Here is an 18,122-nt window from a genome sequence, read left to right as displayed (position 1 = left end):
CTTTTTAAAGTTTGCTATTTATTCAAAGTGTTGTCTTTCCTTTTTTAAAAAATAGCAAAACACCGAATTGCTCATAAACCTCACTCCAAACCAAAAACTTCAGATATTTTTGAAGCAGATTTTGCAAACAATGTAAAATCTAGGGATTTGCCTGCTGATAAGGAACTGTGGTCTCGACTTGAAGAACTAGAGAGACAAGAAGAATTGCTGGGTGAACTTAATAGGTACCTAATGACAAATTATCTTTCCAAAAGAATTTATTTCTATACACATTTCCTTATTAATCTTTTTCCTCATTAATGTGTTCATTGAAGAAAATAAAAGCATAATGTATTAAAATATCAGTAATCCTACAACTCTAAAATAACTCTCTAGAGCACTTTATTTTAGGGCTGACTGTTCATGTACATGCCTGTGCATGCATTTACAGACACTGAAAATCAGTATCCCTATTTTTAATTATAAGATTTCAGCCATATTTTATATAATGAAATAATAAGATATACCAAATGGTTGACTATAATAGTTATGGATGTTTTATATATTAGATTTTAAATGAAGTATTTTGATACTACAGTCAGGATAATGCTGTATATGTGAATGACTTATTAAAAAGAAAAATTTGGTTTGAATTTAAGTTTGTTACTGTAAAATATTTACCCTTATTTCCTTTGCAACCTTGTCTGTTTACTGAGCAGGCAATCTGTAATCTGATCAGGTAGATATATATATGAAAAATTTTACCAAAGTGCTACTTGAAATACATATTTGGCACTCACTTGTAATTGTCAAAGTACTCAATGAAATTTGTAACTACAGAAGTTCCTATATTATTTTGCTTAAATGATGTACCATATGCAGTAACTAGTTTCTGTGAAAAATAGGACATGAAGGGTTTTTTTCCTACTACTTCACTTATAAATTTTAGGTCTTTTGATTGACTTTATACTATTTCATTTTTTAAAATCAGTCTTGAATCTTGTGATTTTCTTGGTCATGTTTCTCATCTATTTTTGCATGATGTTATTTTGGTTCTGTTGCATTTTTGGTTTTGTTATTTTTAAAAGGTCTTCAAGTCCTATGTAGAATGAAGCATGAAAAATATGCATGTGTATGTATAAATACAATTATATCTTTGTACATATGTATAAACCTTTTATTTTTTAAATATGCAGTAATGCATGGTTGTAAAATATTCTGAGTATAGAAGTAGATAGAAATAAGAATGGGTTATTATTCTCTGGCTTTAATTTCTTTCTGGTCTTTAATTAGAGCTCTTTAAATAGAGATACATACTCTTATGGATTTCTTAAATATTTCTGATTGTATTCTTCATATTGTATTTATATTGTATGTGGCCAGCATCCACCTTGCAAAGTTTAAAAACAAATCTGTATTCTACCCATGTTTTAATAGCTACAACATACAGAATTGTCATAAGACTAATTTTTTTTGTTGATTTATTTCACATTTTTATTAACTTTGAATTCTAGTTAAAAAAATACTGTTCTTAAAATCTTTAACTTTTACCCATTGAAATGAACTGAAAATTAGAATACATAAAATTCTAGCATGTTTGTTTGATCTTGTTAAACTTTCTCTTTTTTTTACTAGCAAGCCTGATGCTGTGATTGCAAACGGAGAAGATATAACATCTTCTGAAGAGGAAAAGGAAGATCAGAACCTAAATGTGAATGTGATGCATCAAGTAACAGACTCTGCTACTCCCAGCAGTTGTTATAAGGATGTTACAAATTCAGAACTGTTCAATAGTCAAGTGAATAGTCAGTTGAACTGTTCAATGAATGGTTCAAATTCTTATTACAATAATGAAGATGATGATGATGATGGTGATAATGAAAATGGCCATGATGCTTTAGGGGTTGGAGATAATTCTATACCAACAATATATTTTTCTCATACTGTTGAACCTAAGAGGGTTTGTATACTTTTAATTTTACTGATTTTGCACATAATTTGAGTGTAAAACATTGTCTGTGATACTCTTTAAAAGAACACTATTAACAGTGATTAATATTGTTGATAGAGCCAAACAAGAAAACCATCTTTTGCCTCTTGTTCTGACCAATTTACCTAATAAGAAAAAGGGGGAAAACCGTCTAGATAGCTGGTATTAATCCATTGTTCTCTGAAGCCACAATAGAAAGTGAATTGTTTGGGTTTTAGAGGGGAATCAGATTTGAGTGGCAGCTACTCCACCTGTCCTTCATTCATAGAGTTTTCTTATGATTTCTAGAGTTAATTATATTGTGGGTATTTTGGTGTATTTAGGATGTGTAAAATGATGACTGTATCAGTTGTATTTTTAATTACACCAGGTTGTTGTTTTCTGTGTGGGCATTAAATAAATAGGAGCATCATGAGCAAAAAGGAAAAATTTAGGAGAATATAAAAATTAGTTCCTTCTCTGGCAAAGTAAAGAAATACATCATAGGTAATCATTTAGAATGTTGGCATTTTAGTGCTGGGGGTTACTGTAAAGATCTTCTAATACAGGGTTTTTCAGCCTTTTTTTAATACCAGAAAAAAAAACCTTTTTGTTTTCTCCATGCTTATTGTAGAATTCCAGTATTTGAGAAAGATCAAAGCGTGTTAGCTCTCATTGAAGGAAGGATAGGCTACCTTAAACTCATTCCCTTGCCCTCTCTCTGCTCCAGTGCTGCTCTAAGGAGCCACCTGAAATTCATTTTTCTAATGTGTCTTTCTCAAGGGAACAACGCCTTGAAGACGATAGTAATAAAACAGGGAGTCCTTTGTTTCAGGGTAGTGCTCTTCTTAGCACAAGGTATCCCTGCAGGGCCTGCATCAGAGTTGAGGGTCTGTGAACATGTCTAATCTAATGAAACATGTTTAAAATATACTTCATATTTCTTAGGTCCCTTCAGTTATTGCTGCTCTAATAATGAGTGAAGTAATCATATATATGTAAATATTTTATTTCTAATACATATACATATATTTTAATATTCCAATACTTCAACCTAAAGGGAGCATCTGTGGATTCTTTGGAAAAAATTCACTGATTAGCCAAAAAAAAGTTTGCTCTGTGATTCTTTTCCCAGGTTTAAAATTTCTCTTATTTTCATTTAGATAAAATTGGAAGAATAAATAATATTTTCAGAAATGTTAGGGGGAAGAACAGTTGTTAATATGGAAAGATACTGGTATGGTGTAAATACTGATTAGGGATAGAATAACATTTACTCCTGAACAGAGTTGGTTTTATTTTTTTAGTCAAATTTCAAAATTAATTTAGTCAAAAATAAGAGGTTTTAAAAAACCTTTAAATAGTTGTGCATTATATAATATTGCTTTTATGACTTAAATTTTATATTCTAACTGAATATTTCTTTTGGTTGATTGTGCTGTTGGCTTTGAAATGTATGATTCAAGCCAAAAATTCATATCAAAGTAATGGGGTGGTGTGAAAAACTTACAATAAATTTAGCATTTAGTTAAAATGTATTTTGCTTTCTATACAAAAATAAAGTCTTTGAAGACTAAGATTGGTCATTAAAGAAGATGTAATTTAATGCTTAAAGTATGTTATGGTAAGGACTTTTTAACCCTCTCTGATAATGCAGATTCATTTCAGTGTCAGAAAATCCAAATTGCCTCTCTTATTGTGATTTCTTTAATAATGGAGTTTTTAAATTTTAGTTTTGGCTTTAATGTCTCAAAAGTATCATAACTCTGCTGTGAAATTTTTAGGTCCGAATAAATACTGGAAAAAATACTACTTTAAAATTCAGTGAAAAGAAAGAAGAAGCTAAGCGTAAACGAAAGAACAGCTCTGGCAGTGGTCATTCTGCTCAAGAGCTGCCTACTATCCGGACTCCTGCTGACATTTACAGGTGAGTGTATTCACAGACAGTGTAGGGCAGTCTGCTGTTCCTTCCCTCTTTTTTGCACCTGAACATTTACAGGAAAAGGTTGTCCTAATACAGAAGGCCACACCAAAGAATGAGGTATTCTGATAGTGTTAGCTGAGTATTGTAAAGGCTCTCTCAGGAGCTGCCGAACTACTATAGCTGCTCTGTCCAAAGTGATTAGAATGTTGCATGGTTCTTCCCTTTTCTGCCTCTTCACCAGTGGTCTTAAAGTATTCCTAATGTCTAAGTCAAAAAATGTTGTAAGTTCACTTTAGAAATGAGAGTCTGTGTTTCTAGTGGGCTGAGGCAGCACTTTGCTACCACAGCTATGCTACACATGGCATGCAGTTTACCTTTCCACAGAGTAGAAGGTAAGTGTGCTTTTCCAGGTTTCTGTTGTGTTATTTGTTGAGAAAGCTATTGTTTGAAAATGCCAATGACTGATCCATATTTGTAAAGTAGTGAAAATTGCTAGATGTTTTCTAAGCGCACCTAAATTACATGGAGAATTTTGGCAAATCAAGGTATTTTCACCCAGAACATGCTTATAAATAAAGTGCTTGCTGTATTTTATTGGGCCAAAGAAATTAAAATTTTCAAAATAATATAAAAGATACCATTTTGAGGCTACAAAATTTAAGGTGGTTGTGGAAATTTTAGGTATGTTTGAGTAAACATTTCTGTTTGAATAAACATTTCAGATTAATTTCTACAAAAGATTTTTAACAATTATTATAAATTTATCCTCAGTTTATGAGTTACCTTATATGAGTGTATATTTTTTGGGTATTACAGAGCCTTTGTTGATGTTGTCAACGGAGAATATGTCCCTCGTAAGTCAATCCTGAAGTGTCGCAGCAGAGAGAACAGTGTTTGCAGTGATACCAGCGAGAGCAGTGCCGCTGACTTCGATGACAGGCGGGGCATTTTGAGGAGCATTAGCTGTGAAGAGGCTACTTGTAGTGACACTAGTGAGAGCATTTTAGAGGAGGAGCAAGAAATTCATCAAAAGAAACTTTTGCCCTTATCAGGGACACTTGAGGTATGTGTGTATTTTTAACTCTATTTCATACAGTATCTTTGATGAGTTTGTGTGAGATAAAAAGGTGGTAAGCTCCATTTCATTTGGGGGAGTATTTATTTTCCCAATTTCACATAGTTATTTTTAGAGTTGACAAGATATTTCTTTAAAAGAGGCTCTCCTCTCCCCTTTGAAATTGCAGCTGCTGTATCTCCCAGGTCTGTAAAACATTAATTTCATTGTCCTTTATTTTATTTTCTATAATTACTTATTTAAGTTGATCAACTGGGAAATGGCATTGTTTATCTTGTAGCTTCTTTAGTTTATACATATATTTATCTCAAAAGTCGAACTTAATTTTAGGCTTGTACTTTTTTGACAGTTAATAATTTGTAAAAACATTCAGTCACTAGCAAACACAGTACAGGTATTATGATATTAAAATAGTTCAAAATTTTTTTTTCATAAAAGTACTACCAGTCTTGATGTTCTATTTCTGTGAAATAGGAATTTTAAAATATCATCATTAGCATGTGTTACAGTTTTGGCTAGAAAATCATTTAGCAGCTTATTTAAAATAAATTACCACAAGGCCAAACTATAATCATTTTATGATAGTTGAAGTATTAGACTATATACTTTTCTCTTTAAATACCTTGGTTGAATTAAAAGAAAAATATATACATGACAGATAAAAATCTTTCTGTTTTGGCCTTTCCCACTGAAATTTTTTATTTTTGGGGTCTATGGAGCCAATTTTACTTAAAATCTAACGAATGAGATAGATCCTTCCCTCAAAAAGTGAGTGTACACATATATACTCTTACCTAAGTTGCACACTATTTTGTGTGTGGGAAGGGGAGGGATATTGGGAGATCCCAAAATAAGAATCCCATCTATGAAACAGTCATGTGTTATGGTTTCCATTATACCAACGTGAGTTTTTTTATTTTTGTGTTTGGTGAGTATTTCAGGTTTTCAATTTAGAAAGTATTTGGGTATTTGGGAAGATGTATATACACATCAGTTGTATATATGTCAAATGACTATAAAATACATATATCTTCATATATAAGCATCTGTAAAACTCTTATTGCTTATATTAAATAATAGTAATTACACTAAATAGTAATTGGGGATGGAGATCATTAGCATTTAGGGAATGTATATGATTAGAATAATTTCCTCCCCTTCACCCAGTATAATGATCTCTGTTGACCTAGGAAGTATCTTAATTTGTTTAATAGTCTTCCATTCTGTTGGCATAACAGGTATTGGATGTAGACTTTTTCTGTTTTTAAGTATTTGAATGTTAGGCTTTGTAAGGACTTAATGATCCTCATATATAGGTAGAGCTCAGGTCTGTAACATATTTTCATTTCACCCTATTAGCTTTGCATTTTGCATTAAACTGTTATAGTTAGCATCTAGATGGTACAAATTTTTTAATGTCAAAATATTCATGGTTATAGCAAGTTCTTAGGAAGATATCTTTTCCAGTATCTTTAAGTGCTAAAATATTGTCTCCTTTTCAAAAGCATTTTTAGTATTATAAGAAGGCTCTATGCTCATCATGATAAAATGGAATTTTTAGACAAGTAGACTTTTTCTTTTAAGACCTAGACTCCACCCAAGGTCTCAAAGTACTATGGAAGGGAGGTGAGTTTTCTTTGTTTTTCTTGGTAGAGCAAGGTAGAGGGGCTGGTGGCTTTTTAAACTATTCAAGTGATATGTTGTCTTAACTAATTTTGCACAGTTGGTAGACATTGGGAAGCAAAATAAACATGTCAGCTTTCAGTTTGTATGCAGTGAGTTTTTAGATGAAAAGGCAGGGGGAAGGTTCCAAATACCAGAATTATTAGAAAGAAATAATAACTCCTTGATTTTATTATATTATGTAAAAAGATATATAAAGATACATCTTTGCTTATATTTCCAGCATTTTGTACATAATATTTTTGTTACGGTTGATCAAATTAAGTCCAGCAAACAAACATCCAGTTGAAATTAAAGAATCCTTTTTTATGGAACCTGAGGTTTCTTTTCATTGAATTAATTAAATTTTGAGACTGACACTTATTTCCACTAGTTTTTTCAGTTTCCACTGATCTCTTAAATAAAATTGAGGCAAGATGCAATCAAATACTCAAATAATTGCATCTAAGAGATGTCACTACTACTGAAATTAAGCTATTGGCCAGCAGGCATCATGACCACCATAGTCATCAACTAATTAGGTGTGACACCCTAATAGCATTTTTTATTTTAAATGTTATTTTTCACAGCATGATGTGGATATAAATGGAATGTATGGAAGTTGAGGACCTTTTATTTACCTATTTTTGGTTAATCCCAGATAAAACATGTATTTCACATTTTGTTTTCTTGCATATGTACTATAAAAATCTACTTCTCTTTGGTGATTTAATTCAGATATATTTTAATGGTACTTGATTTCTCTAAGTAATTTGTATTTTGATTTTACAGTCTTGTCTATCAAAAAATCTTTACAAATTTACTTTTAATGAAAAGAAATACCTAATTGGCAAATAGAGGATAAAGATTCTATGCACATATTTATTTTATTACATAAACTGACTTTTGTCTTCTAGGCTTTTTCTGGAACTGTAATAGAAAAAGAATGTGTATCACCCTCTTTAACACTACACCCAGCCATGGTTCATCCTGTGCTACCCACCATTCCAGAACGAAAAGAAGTTCTGTCAGAAGTATCAGAAGAAACTACAAAGAGGGTTTCAAAGTTTAAAGCTGCCAGAATGCAGCAGAAAAACTAGGGCCTGCCTAGGAAATGGGAGTTTACATCCTAAAATCTAATTTTGCAACTTCTTAGAATATGTATAGCAAAATACATGTAATATGAAATAAGGCATCCTGAATTAATTTGGCAGCAGGTTCTCTTACTTTTATCAGTGGTGTAAAAATCAAAGTAAATGTGTGAATACTTTAATATTCGGCTTGTTTTGTTAATTTTCTGAATACTGTCAACACTGTTGTCTAAGTTTGCCTTATGAAGCAATGGAAGTATTTCAAATTACTTTTCAAAGAATACTGCTCATATGCATTGTTTTTGTGTATTGAACTAAATACAGGCAGTTTTGTACCAGCTGTGAAGTTGTGCATACCATATGGACCATTTTAAAGAAATTTTTAAAAATTTCAGATAGATTCAATAGTTATATTACTTGCTTGAGCATTTTAAAGACACTTTAATAAAGAAACCTACTATTTCTAGGTTTTGCAGCTAGGTGGCTATTTAAAAAAACTCTCCCCTTTGACTGTCATCTATCATCTGTGGCAAAAAAGCTACGTGTACCTGTGGGAAAGTTCTTTAATTGGAAGAATAATGGTATTTTGTAAAACAATTTTTTCAAGTAAAAATTTTATGAAACTTGGTCTCTAAAATGTGAACTTGATGATTCAGAATCGAATATAGAAATGTCATTGATTTATGTGTATGCTATATGCATCATACAGTGGATACTTGGATTTTTACAATTCCATAGGCAGTTTTTCTCTCCCAGTGAGTCCAGTTTTAACTGGCATTATATTTTGGGAGAGAAGTAAAGGTTGTCTAGATCCTTTAAAAAAAATCTATTTTTTTTTAAATAAGAAGTTTTATGTTTTAATCTTCCCAACACTTTCATCGTCTAAGACTACTTTCCTGCTAGTAAGTAATGAAATAACATATTTACTTTTAGCAATACTCCTTAAGGAGAAACTTATTCTAACATTGAAAATTACACTGCAAGTGTTAATCATTAGCTTGATGCATGCTAAAATGTAGCTTTTAAAAAGCATTCTGCATTAGTACTAAAATAAGCCATCAATGCCAGTCCACCCTCTATTCATAGCTAAATATTTAAAGGTTATTTATAGCTTCTTTAATGAATTCTTGCTTAAACAAAGTGAAATTATATCCTAGAAAAGTAGGAGCTGTTTGTAACTAGAACAACACAACTGTAAAAGTTTTATGAATATGTATTTTAATAATAAGGGGTGAGCCTGTATCCCAAGTTAATGGATAATTTAGAACAAATCACCTCAATTTTAAAATATCACCTAAAAATGTAGGGTTGTTCTTTAGCAAATTTTAATCAACTGTGCATATATTATAGTTAAAAAACGTTTTTTATTAGCCCATCCTCCACCAAAACACAAACCAAACCATCCAAACCAAATTAAACCAATCTGAACCAGAGTACAGTCACATCCAGCCCCAGACTCCAGCTGCCAGTCAAATGATCCTTTCCGTGTTGGGTACGTTTTGCCCCAGAACAAGCTTTATTGTGGGACTATTGTGGTATTCTTTATAGACATGTAATTTCAAGAGTACTGTCATTAAATAATTTTTCGTGTTCATGAGCTTCATTTTGAGCCTGTTGCTGCTTATATAGTTCATGTTACTTCTTGCAAATGTAGATGTTCCCTCATAGAACAAGATGATAGTAGAAGCAAAGAAAAAGTATTAGATATCACTTTATGTTCTGCTGAAGACCGAATGAAAATGTTGTCCCATTTCATAGCTTCAGTCTTGTAACAGAGTTTCAAATTGTAACTTAACATCATAGCTTTATTTTTCATATTAAATAGAAGTTCAGTGGGATAAAATGGAGCTGGTCTTGAGTGTTCTCTTTCAAACCATTGTAAAACAGAGAATTACTTTAACTTTCTGTTTTGAACTAGTTTTAGGCCTAGAGAAAAATTGCAAAACCTGTCCAAAATTCCTATATACCCCTCATCTGCTTCCCCTACTGTTGTAACATCTTGTATAACTATAGTCAATTATTAAAACCAGGAAATTTACATTGGTGCAATACTGTTAACTAATCTACAGATCTTATTTGAATTTCACAACTTCTTCACTAGGTGATCCTTTTCTATTCAAGGATCCTATCTAGGATCCCATCTTTTATTTATTTGTTGTTTCTCTCCCATTCTCTGATAGTTCCCTTGGTTTTTCTTGGTCTTTCATGACTGACATTTTTAGAGTAATGCTCAGATATTTTGTAGAATGTTCCTTAATTTGGGTTTGTCTGATGTACTTACATGATTAGAATGAGGGTTTGCATTTTGTGCAAGAATACCACAGAAATGCATCGTATCAAGAGATAGCAGAGATCCATTCTAGTGTGTCATTTCAAGAGCTCCATGTATCCTTATGTTAACCTTGATCACTTGGTTAGGTGGTGCCTGCCAGATTTCTCCTCTATAAAGTTACTCTTCCTTTGTAGTTAATGAATATCTGGAAGGAGATACTTTGAGATTATGCAGATTTTTTTCCTCAAACTTAAGCTCCACTAATTTTTGCATTCGTCAGTGGATCTTACTTGCTACAATTATTACTGTAGTATTTGCCTTGTGGTGATTTTCTGTTTTTCCCTTTCCGTCTACCTTACTTTTTTCTTTTAAACATCTAATGTAGAATGAGGAGTTCCTTTGAAGCTATTCTAATACTTCTACCCAAAATTAATCATCTGCATTAGCATCAGATGACTTATTTACATTTATGTCTTGAATTCTTTTGTAAGGAAAATCTATTCCACAAACATCTCTTTCCCCCATTTATTAATTTATTTGATTATTTAAATTAGTATGGACTCAGGTATTTATTTTTCTCTATGGATTAAAATTCAGTTATCATTGATTTGCTTGCTCATATTGTTCTATCTTTTCACCATTGACCTCCTTTGAGTTGGCTCCTGAATTCTTTCAACAAATTTTCATCCTTTTTTGAACACTTTCTTTTGACTCCACAAAATGGAGTCAGGCTTATTTTACATTTTTTTCTGCCCTGGTTTTGGGGTCACAACCATTTTTCCAATGAGCCTTTGCTCCATTTTTTTGGGAAACTGTGTTTAAAAAACAGTATCTTCTCTCATGTTGGCATGCGTAATGCCATTGGGGTGTTATTGCTTCTAGGCCTTTTTAGCAGACAGAGAGAGCTAGGAAATTTATGTATACTAATCAAATACACACACACACACACACACACACACAAATTTATACTGATAACGTCTGATTCTAATCAAAGACCACAGAATTCATTTTAGTTTTTCATTACTTGTGACTTGTACCAACAGTGAGAAATCTGGCTCTTAATATCTACAATGTATTTACTTAATTTTTAAATATCTAGTATACACATAAAAGTTTTGGGAGTGCTAATCCTTAACATCAGGACAAAACACTTATTAGCTATATTGTACTTTTCATGTTAAGTTCTTTTTTTTTCTTTAGCTTTGTAATTATCAGTCAAGAAAACTTTTCCAAAGTTACTTAGTCCTTGATGATTGTTACCTGTGATACAGTTAGGTTCATTAGTTACTGTTTGTGTTTCACTTTGGATTCTTGTTATGTCCTGATTGGTTTTAATGGTTTATTTGGGGGTAAGTGAAGGGTATGTGAAATATTAATGTGGTTCTAAAGTCACAGCTCTGTAAAAGAAAAATAGAGAAGTGTCACTCCCTCCTCCTTGCTACCCCACTTCCATTTCTTTCTTTCTATCACTTTTCCACCTACCCACTGTGAGTAACCAATCCCTTAATTTCCAGCTTAACCTTTTTGTATTTCTTTTGCACTGATAGATAATTCTGTTTACTGTTCTTTTCTTACATGAAGGATGACATGTACCTTCCTCACTGTACTTACATTTTCTCTCAATAGTATGCCCTAGTAATCACTGTATATTAGTATATAGTTTTTACAGATATAGTATTCTTTTTTTATAGATGTAACATTGTTTTTTCAGTCACTTGCTTGTGAATGGGCATTTGGTTTCTGATTATTTTGTAATTACATATAATGATGCAATGATTGATTTTGGTGTATATGTATTTTATAAAATTTAGAGGTAGATTTTATAGGATAGATACCTAGAAGTAGGGGTGATGGACTATCTGTACAATTACTATATGATTGCTTAGAAACACAGTTAAGTATGTTTTTAAAGGTATTGTTTTATTATTAAGGACATGGTTTTAACACATACACTTACATACCTGCATTTCATTTGTGATTCTTTGATAATAATTTGGGGACACTATAGTGTCCTATAGGGACTTCATAATCTTAAAGAATATTAAGTATTTATAGTGATTAGTTCATTCTGCTGTATTTTGTGTTTTTTTTTGAAATTGGTCATTCACATGATTCCTAAGAGCCTTTCATTTATTGGAATATTTCCAGCTTTATAAAATTGATATTTTATGTCTCATTTTATTAGATTGATTTTTCTCCTCCCTATTGTAGGAACAGTTGTTCAAGGATACCAGTCTTTATCCATGCATTCTTTTGGTGAGTGGCATATAGACTTTCAACTGAATTCCTGTTGAATGAATTCCTCAATTTAAATAAATATTTAGTTTATATGATTAATACATTTGTCAATATTGTCAAGTTTTTGCATTTTAAAATGCTTTCTTAGTTATTTAAGTTTCATTTTTGAGGAAATCATTTAGGATATGAAGACGTTTTTGCATTTTCCTTAACCAGTGAATCAATTTTTGAGCACTTACTATGTGTCAAGCATTTTCTATGTACTTCATATGGATTATTTCATTTAATGCTCATAGTAACCCAGTGAGGTAGGTACTATTTTCTTTTTAATCCTTTTCCTCTTGCTCGCCCATTTTAGAGATAGGAAACGAAACGAGTGAGTAAGCAACATTTTTTTTTTTTTTGTAGATAATTATTTTTTATTGAAGGGTAGTTGACGTACAGTATTACATTACATTAGCTTCAGGTGTACAACACAGTGATGAAACATTTATATACATAATTCTAGGTTCCAGCTATCACCCTACCAAGCTGTTACAATATCTTGACTATATTCCTTATGCTATACATTACATCCCGGTTACTAATTTATTTTACCATTGGAAGTCTGTCCTTTTTTTTGTGTGTGTGTGTGTGTGAGGGCATCTCTCATATTTATTGATCAAATGCTTGTTAACATCAATAAAATTCTGTATAGGGGAGTCAATGCTCGATGCACAATCATTAATCCACCCCAAGCCTAATTTTCGTCAGTCTCCAATCTTCTGAGGCATAACAAACAAGTTCTTACATGTAGAACAAATTCTTACATAATGAATAAGTTACATAGTGAACAGTACAAGGGCAGTCATCACAGAAACTTTTGGTTTTGCTCATGCATTATGAACTATAAACAGTCAGTTCAAATATGAATACTCATTTGGTTTTTATACTTGATTTATATGTGGATACCGCATTTCTCTCTTTATTATTATTATTTTTAATAAAATGCTGAAGTGGTAGGTAGATACAAGATAAAGGTAGAAAACATAGTTTAGTGTTGTAAGAGAGCAAATGTAGATGATCAGGTGTGTGCCTGTAGACTATGTGTTAAGCCAAGCTAGACAAGGGCAATCAAACATCCACGTATGCAGAAGATTTCTCTCAGAACGGGGGGGGTGAGGTTCTAAGCCTCACCTCTGTTGATCCCCAATTTCTCACCTGATGACCCCCCTGCGACTGTGCCTGTCTTAGGTTGTTCCTCCCTTGAGGAATCTTACCCGTCTCTGGCTAACCAGTCATCTTCCGGGGCCATGCAGGGAAATGTAAAGTTGGTAAGTGAGAGAGAAGCCTTATTGTTTGAAAAAGTTAGCTTTTTACTTCTTTGCATATTTATGCCCTGTGGCTTCTATGCCCAGCATTTGTCTTGAGGTATCTTTACCACTTGGAAGAATTATGATACTCGGTAAATTTGATATGAGGCACGAATTCTATTTAAGGGTTGTAATTAGGAAGGAAGAAGAAAAGCTATCTAAGTAGCAGGCGGAAGAAAACATGGGAAGATTGATTACTTCTTTGACATATCTTCTTGTAGAGTAACTTCAGCATGTATAGGTTTTAAGCTACTACTTAAATTGCGCACACACATTAACATAATAGGAGTATAGTTACATAACCAAAGCATATCTGTAATTACCAGCCATCTCCAGTGAAACCAAGAAAACCAGTTAGGCACCTTAGGCATTTGTGAAAACTTATCTATGATATGGTGGATATTGTCCAACTGAACTTGAACAGTCTGAGAGAAATCAGACAAATTAAAACAACCCATTCCTGGGGAATGTTCACATCCCTTATGTTCTTTTAACAGTCAATAGTCTGTAGTTGTAAGATTTTGGAGCACTACAATTTGCACTTCTCCTAATTCTTGGTTGAGTTCCAACAGTATAGATCCAGTCAAATTTGTTGTTTTACTGTATGCACAGGCCAGCTTAGATATCTCCTTCATTCCCATGGCAAGTCCAGGGCTGGTGGGATGAGTGCATCTACAGCTGTAGCAGTGCGTGGGTCTTTGTTGGGGTTTTTTGATGATCATCTTCTGGCATGAGTCTTCCAGAGAGTGCTGATGTTGGAAGTTGTTTTTCATATCATATCTTAGTTCATTTTCGGGGTAGCCCAATTAGGCTTTGATCTTCTGTATAAACACAAACAGACCCTTTGCCTACACTTTTATATGCCCTTTATACCCTTGTGTAGAACTCATTGGAGGTTACCACACAGGAACTGCCCTTTTGTTTTGTTTTGTTTTGTTTTTGGTATCATTCATCTACACTTACATGACGAATATTATGTTTACTAGGCTCTCCCCTATACCAGGTCTCCTCCATAAACCCCTTCACAGTCACTGTCCATCAGCATAGCAAAATGTTGTAGAATCACTATTTGCCTTCTCTGTGTTGTACAGCCCTCCCTTTTCTCCTACCCCCCCATGCATGTTAATCTTAATACCCCCCTACTTCTCCCCCCCTTATCCCTCCCTACCCACCCATCCTCCCCAGTCCCTTTCCCTTTGGTACCTGTTAGTCCATTGTTGAGTTCTGTGATTCTGGTGCTGTTTTGTTCCTTCAGTTTTTCCTTTGTTCTTATATTCCACAGATCAGTGAAATCATTTGGTATTTCTCTTTCTCCGCTTGGCTTGTTTCACTGAGCATAATACCCTCCAGCTCCATCCATGTTGCTGCAGATGGTTGGATTTGCCCTTTTCTTATGGCTGAGTAGTATTCCATTGTGTATATGTACCACATTTTCTTTATCCATTCATCTATCGATGGACATTCAGGTTGTTTCCAATTCTTGGCTATTGTAAATAGTGCTGCGATAAACATAGGGGTGCAGTGGTCTTTCTCATACTTGATTGCTGCATTCTTAGGGTAAATTCCTAGGAGTGCAATTCCTGGGTCAAATGGTAGGTTTGTTTAGAGCATTTTGATGTACCTCCATACTGCTTTCCACAACGGTTGAACTAACTTACATTCCCACCAGCAGTGTAGGAGGGTTCCCCTTTCTCCACAGCCTTGCCAACATTTGTTGTTGTTTGTCTTTTGGATGGCAGCCATCCTTACTGGTGTGAGGTGATACCTCATTGTAGTTTTAATTTGCATTTCTCTGATAATTAGCGATGTGGAGCATCTTTTCATGTGTCTGTTGGCCATCTGTATTTCTTTTTTGGAGAACTGTCTGTTCAGTTCCTCTGCCCATTTTTTAATTGGGTTATTTGTTTTTTGTTTGTTGAGGCGTGTGAGCTCTTTATATATTCTGGACGTCAAGCCTTTATGGGATGTGTCATTTTCAAATATATTCTCCCATACTGTAGGGATCCTTTTTGTTCTATTGATGGTGTCTTTTGCTGTACAGAAGCTTTTCAGCTTAATATAGTCCCACTTACTCATTTTTGCTGTTGTTTTCCTTGCCCGGGGAGATATGTTCAAGAAGAGGTCACTCATGTTTATGTCTAAGAGGTTTTTTGCCTATGTTTTCTTCCAAGAGTTTAATGGTTTCATGACTTACATTCAGGTCTTTGATCCATTTTGAGTTTACTTTTGTATATGGGGTTAGACAATGGTCCAGTTTCATTCTCCCACATGTAGCTGTCCAGTTTTGCCAGCACCATCTGTTGAAGAGACTCATTTCGCCATTGTATGTCCATGGCTCCTTTCAAAATATTAATTAACTCAAAAATATTAATTGACCATAAATGTTTGGGTTAATATCTGGAGTCTCTATTCTGTTCCACTGGTCTGTGGTTCTGTTCTTGTGCCAGTACCAAATTGTCTTGATTACTGTGGCTTTGTAGTAGAGCTTGAAGTTGGGGAGTGAGATCCCCCCAACTTTATTCTTCCTTCTCAGGATTGCTTTGGCTATTCGGGGTCTTTGGTGTTTCCACATGAATTTTTGAACTGTTTGTTCTAGTTCTCAGCAGTGTTTTATAGTTTTCAGTGTACAGCTCTTACACCACTTCTGTTAAATTTATTCCTATGTATTTTACTCTTTTTGATGCTATTGTGAATGCATTGTTTCCTTAGTGTCATTTTCAATTTTTGTTGCTAGTATGTAGAAATACAATTAACTTTTCTACATGCCGTTGTATCCTGAAACTTTCCTGAACTCAATTATTAGTTTTTGTCATAAGGGTGTGTATGTGTTCGCCTTAGGATTTGCTGCATACAGGATCATGTTATCTGTGAATAGAGAATTTTACTTCTTTCTAATTTACTTTTTTCTTATCTGATTGCACTAGGTAAAACTCTAGTGTAATACTGAATGTAAATGGTAAGACTGGACATTTTTGCCTTATTTCAGATCTTAGGGAGAAGGTACTCATTTATTCTTTCTCCATTAAGTGTGATACTGGTTGTAGGTTTTTCACAGAGACGTTTTGTTAAGTTGAGGAATTTTGTTTTATTCCTGGCTTGTTGGAATTTTCAGTCGTGAATGGGGTTGCATTTTTTCAAATGTCTTTTTTTGCATCTATTGAGATAATCATATGGTTTTATCTTACATTAATATGGTGTATTATATTGATTTTCTGATATTAAGCCAACCCTGCATTCTAGGGATAAATCCTGCATCAGGGATAAATCCTACTTTGTATAATCCTTTTTAGATATTACATAATCCTTTCGTTGTACATTGTATAACCCTGTGTTGTCATTCGATCTTTTATACTGATTGAATCTGATTTGCCAGTTTATTGTGGAGGATATTTCTGTAGAGTTTTATGAGGGATATTGATCTATAGTGCTCTATTCTTACGAGGTCTCTGTTGTCTGGCTTTTGTATCTGGATAATAACTGACCTCACAGAATTAAATGGAAACTGTGCCTTCCTTCTCTGAATGAGTCTGTGAGGAACTGGTATTATTTCTTAAAGGTTTGATAGAATTCACCAGTGAAACCATCTGGACCTTGGTTTTTCTTTGTGGGGATATTTATAATTACAGTTGAGTTTCTTTACTTGTCACAAGTCTGTTTAGATTGTATGTTTTTTCTTGAGCCATTTTGGTAATTTGGCTTTCTAAGAATTTGGCCATTTCATGTAAGCTGTCTCATTTGTATGAAGTTGTTCACAGTATTTATTCCCTTAACTCATTTAATTTCCATAGGGTTGGTAATGATGTCCCCTCTTTAATTTATGATTTTGCCAATTTGAGTCTTCTTTCATTTTTTTGGTCAATCTAGTTAAATATTTATCCATTTTGTTGATCTTTTCAAAGAAACATTTTTTATTTCATTGATTTTTCTCTGTTATTCTTTTTTCTATTTTACTGATTTCTATTGTAATCTTTATCATTTCCTTCTTTTTCCTTGCTTTGGGCTTAGTTTAGTTTAGCTCTTAAGGTTTTTTAGGTATTAGCTTAAGGTAGTGATTTGAGATTATTCTCTTCTGTATGCATTTAAAGATATAAATTAACCTCTAAACACTGCTTTAACTGCATCCAGTGAGTTTTTATCTGTTATGTATTCATTTTCCATTAGTTCAAAATATTTTCTGGTGTCTCTAGATGTATCTTTGATCCATGGATTATTTAAATAGTATTATTTAATTTCCAAATATTTGAGAATTTCCCAAGTTTGTTTCTGTCATTGATCCCTGCTTTAATTCTGTTGTGTCTGGAGAACATACTTAGTAAGTCTTTACTCTTTTAAAATTCCTTCAGACTTTTTTTAAAGGGTAGAATATATTCTCCTGTGTGTTTGAAAAGAAGGTGTATTCTCTTGTTGATTGGAGTATTTTGTACAGGCCAAGTTAATTGATATTGTTATCTTCTGTATCCTTGCTGATTTTCTACTTTACCCATTGGGAGTGAGATACTGAGGTCTCTTACTACCATTATTGAATTATCATATCTTTCATTTTTGGTAGTTTTTGCTCCA

The 18,122-nt window shown here is 33.2% G+C and overlaps 1 protein-coding gene across 3 annotated transcripts in view; it reads left to right on the top strand.

Moving 5' to 3' along the window:
• Nucleotides 1-9,292, top strand: part of URI1 (URI1 prefoldin like chaperone) — a 96,325-nt gene extending 87,033 nt beyond the window's left edge. For all 3 annotated transcript variants that reach the window (XM_036929828.2, XM_057493219.1, XM_036929829.2), the window contains 5 exons: nucleotides 56-224; nucleotides 1,615-1,939; nucleotides 3,733-3,875; nucleotides 4,689-4,935; nucleotides 7,527-9,292. In XM_036929828.2, the coding sequence (XP_036785723.2) occupies nucleotides 56-224; nucleotides 1,615-1,939; nucleotides 3,733-3,875; nucleotides 4,689-4,935; nucleotides 7,527-7,709 (1,067 nt within the window). In that variant the 3' untranslated portion in view covers nucleotides 7,710-9,292. The remainder of the gene's footprint in view (nucleotides 1-55; nucleotides 225-1,614; nucleotides 1,940-3,732; nucleotides 3,876-4,688; nucleotides 4,936-7,526) is intronic.
• Nucleotides 9,293-18,122: the final 8,830 nt, after the last annotated feature.

The sequence above is a fragment of the Manis pentadactyla genome, chromosome 15, assembly GCF_030020395.1.
Source record: "Manis pentadactyla isolate mManPen7 chromosome 15, mManPen7.hap1, whole genome shotgun sequence".
Lineage (NCBI taxonomy): Eukaryota > Metazoa > Chordata > Mammalia > Pholidota > Manidae > Manis > Manis pentadactyla.
This window is presented reverse-complemented; position numbering and strand designations above follow the sequence as displayed.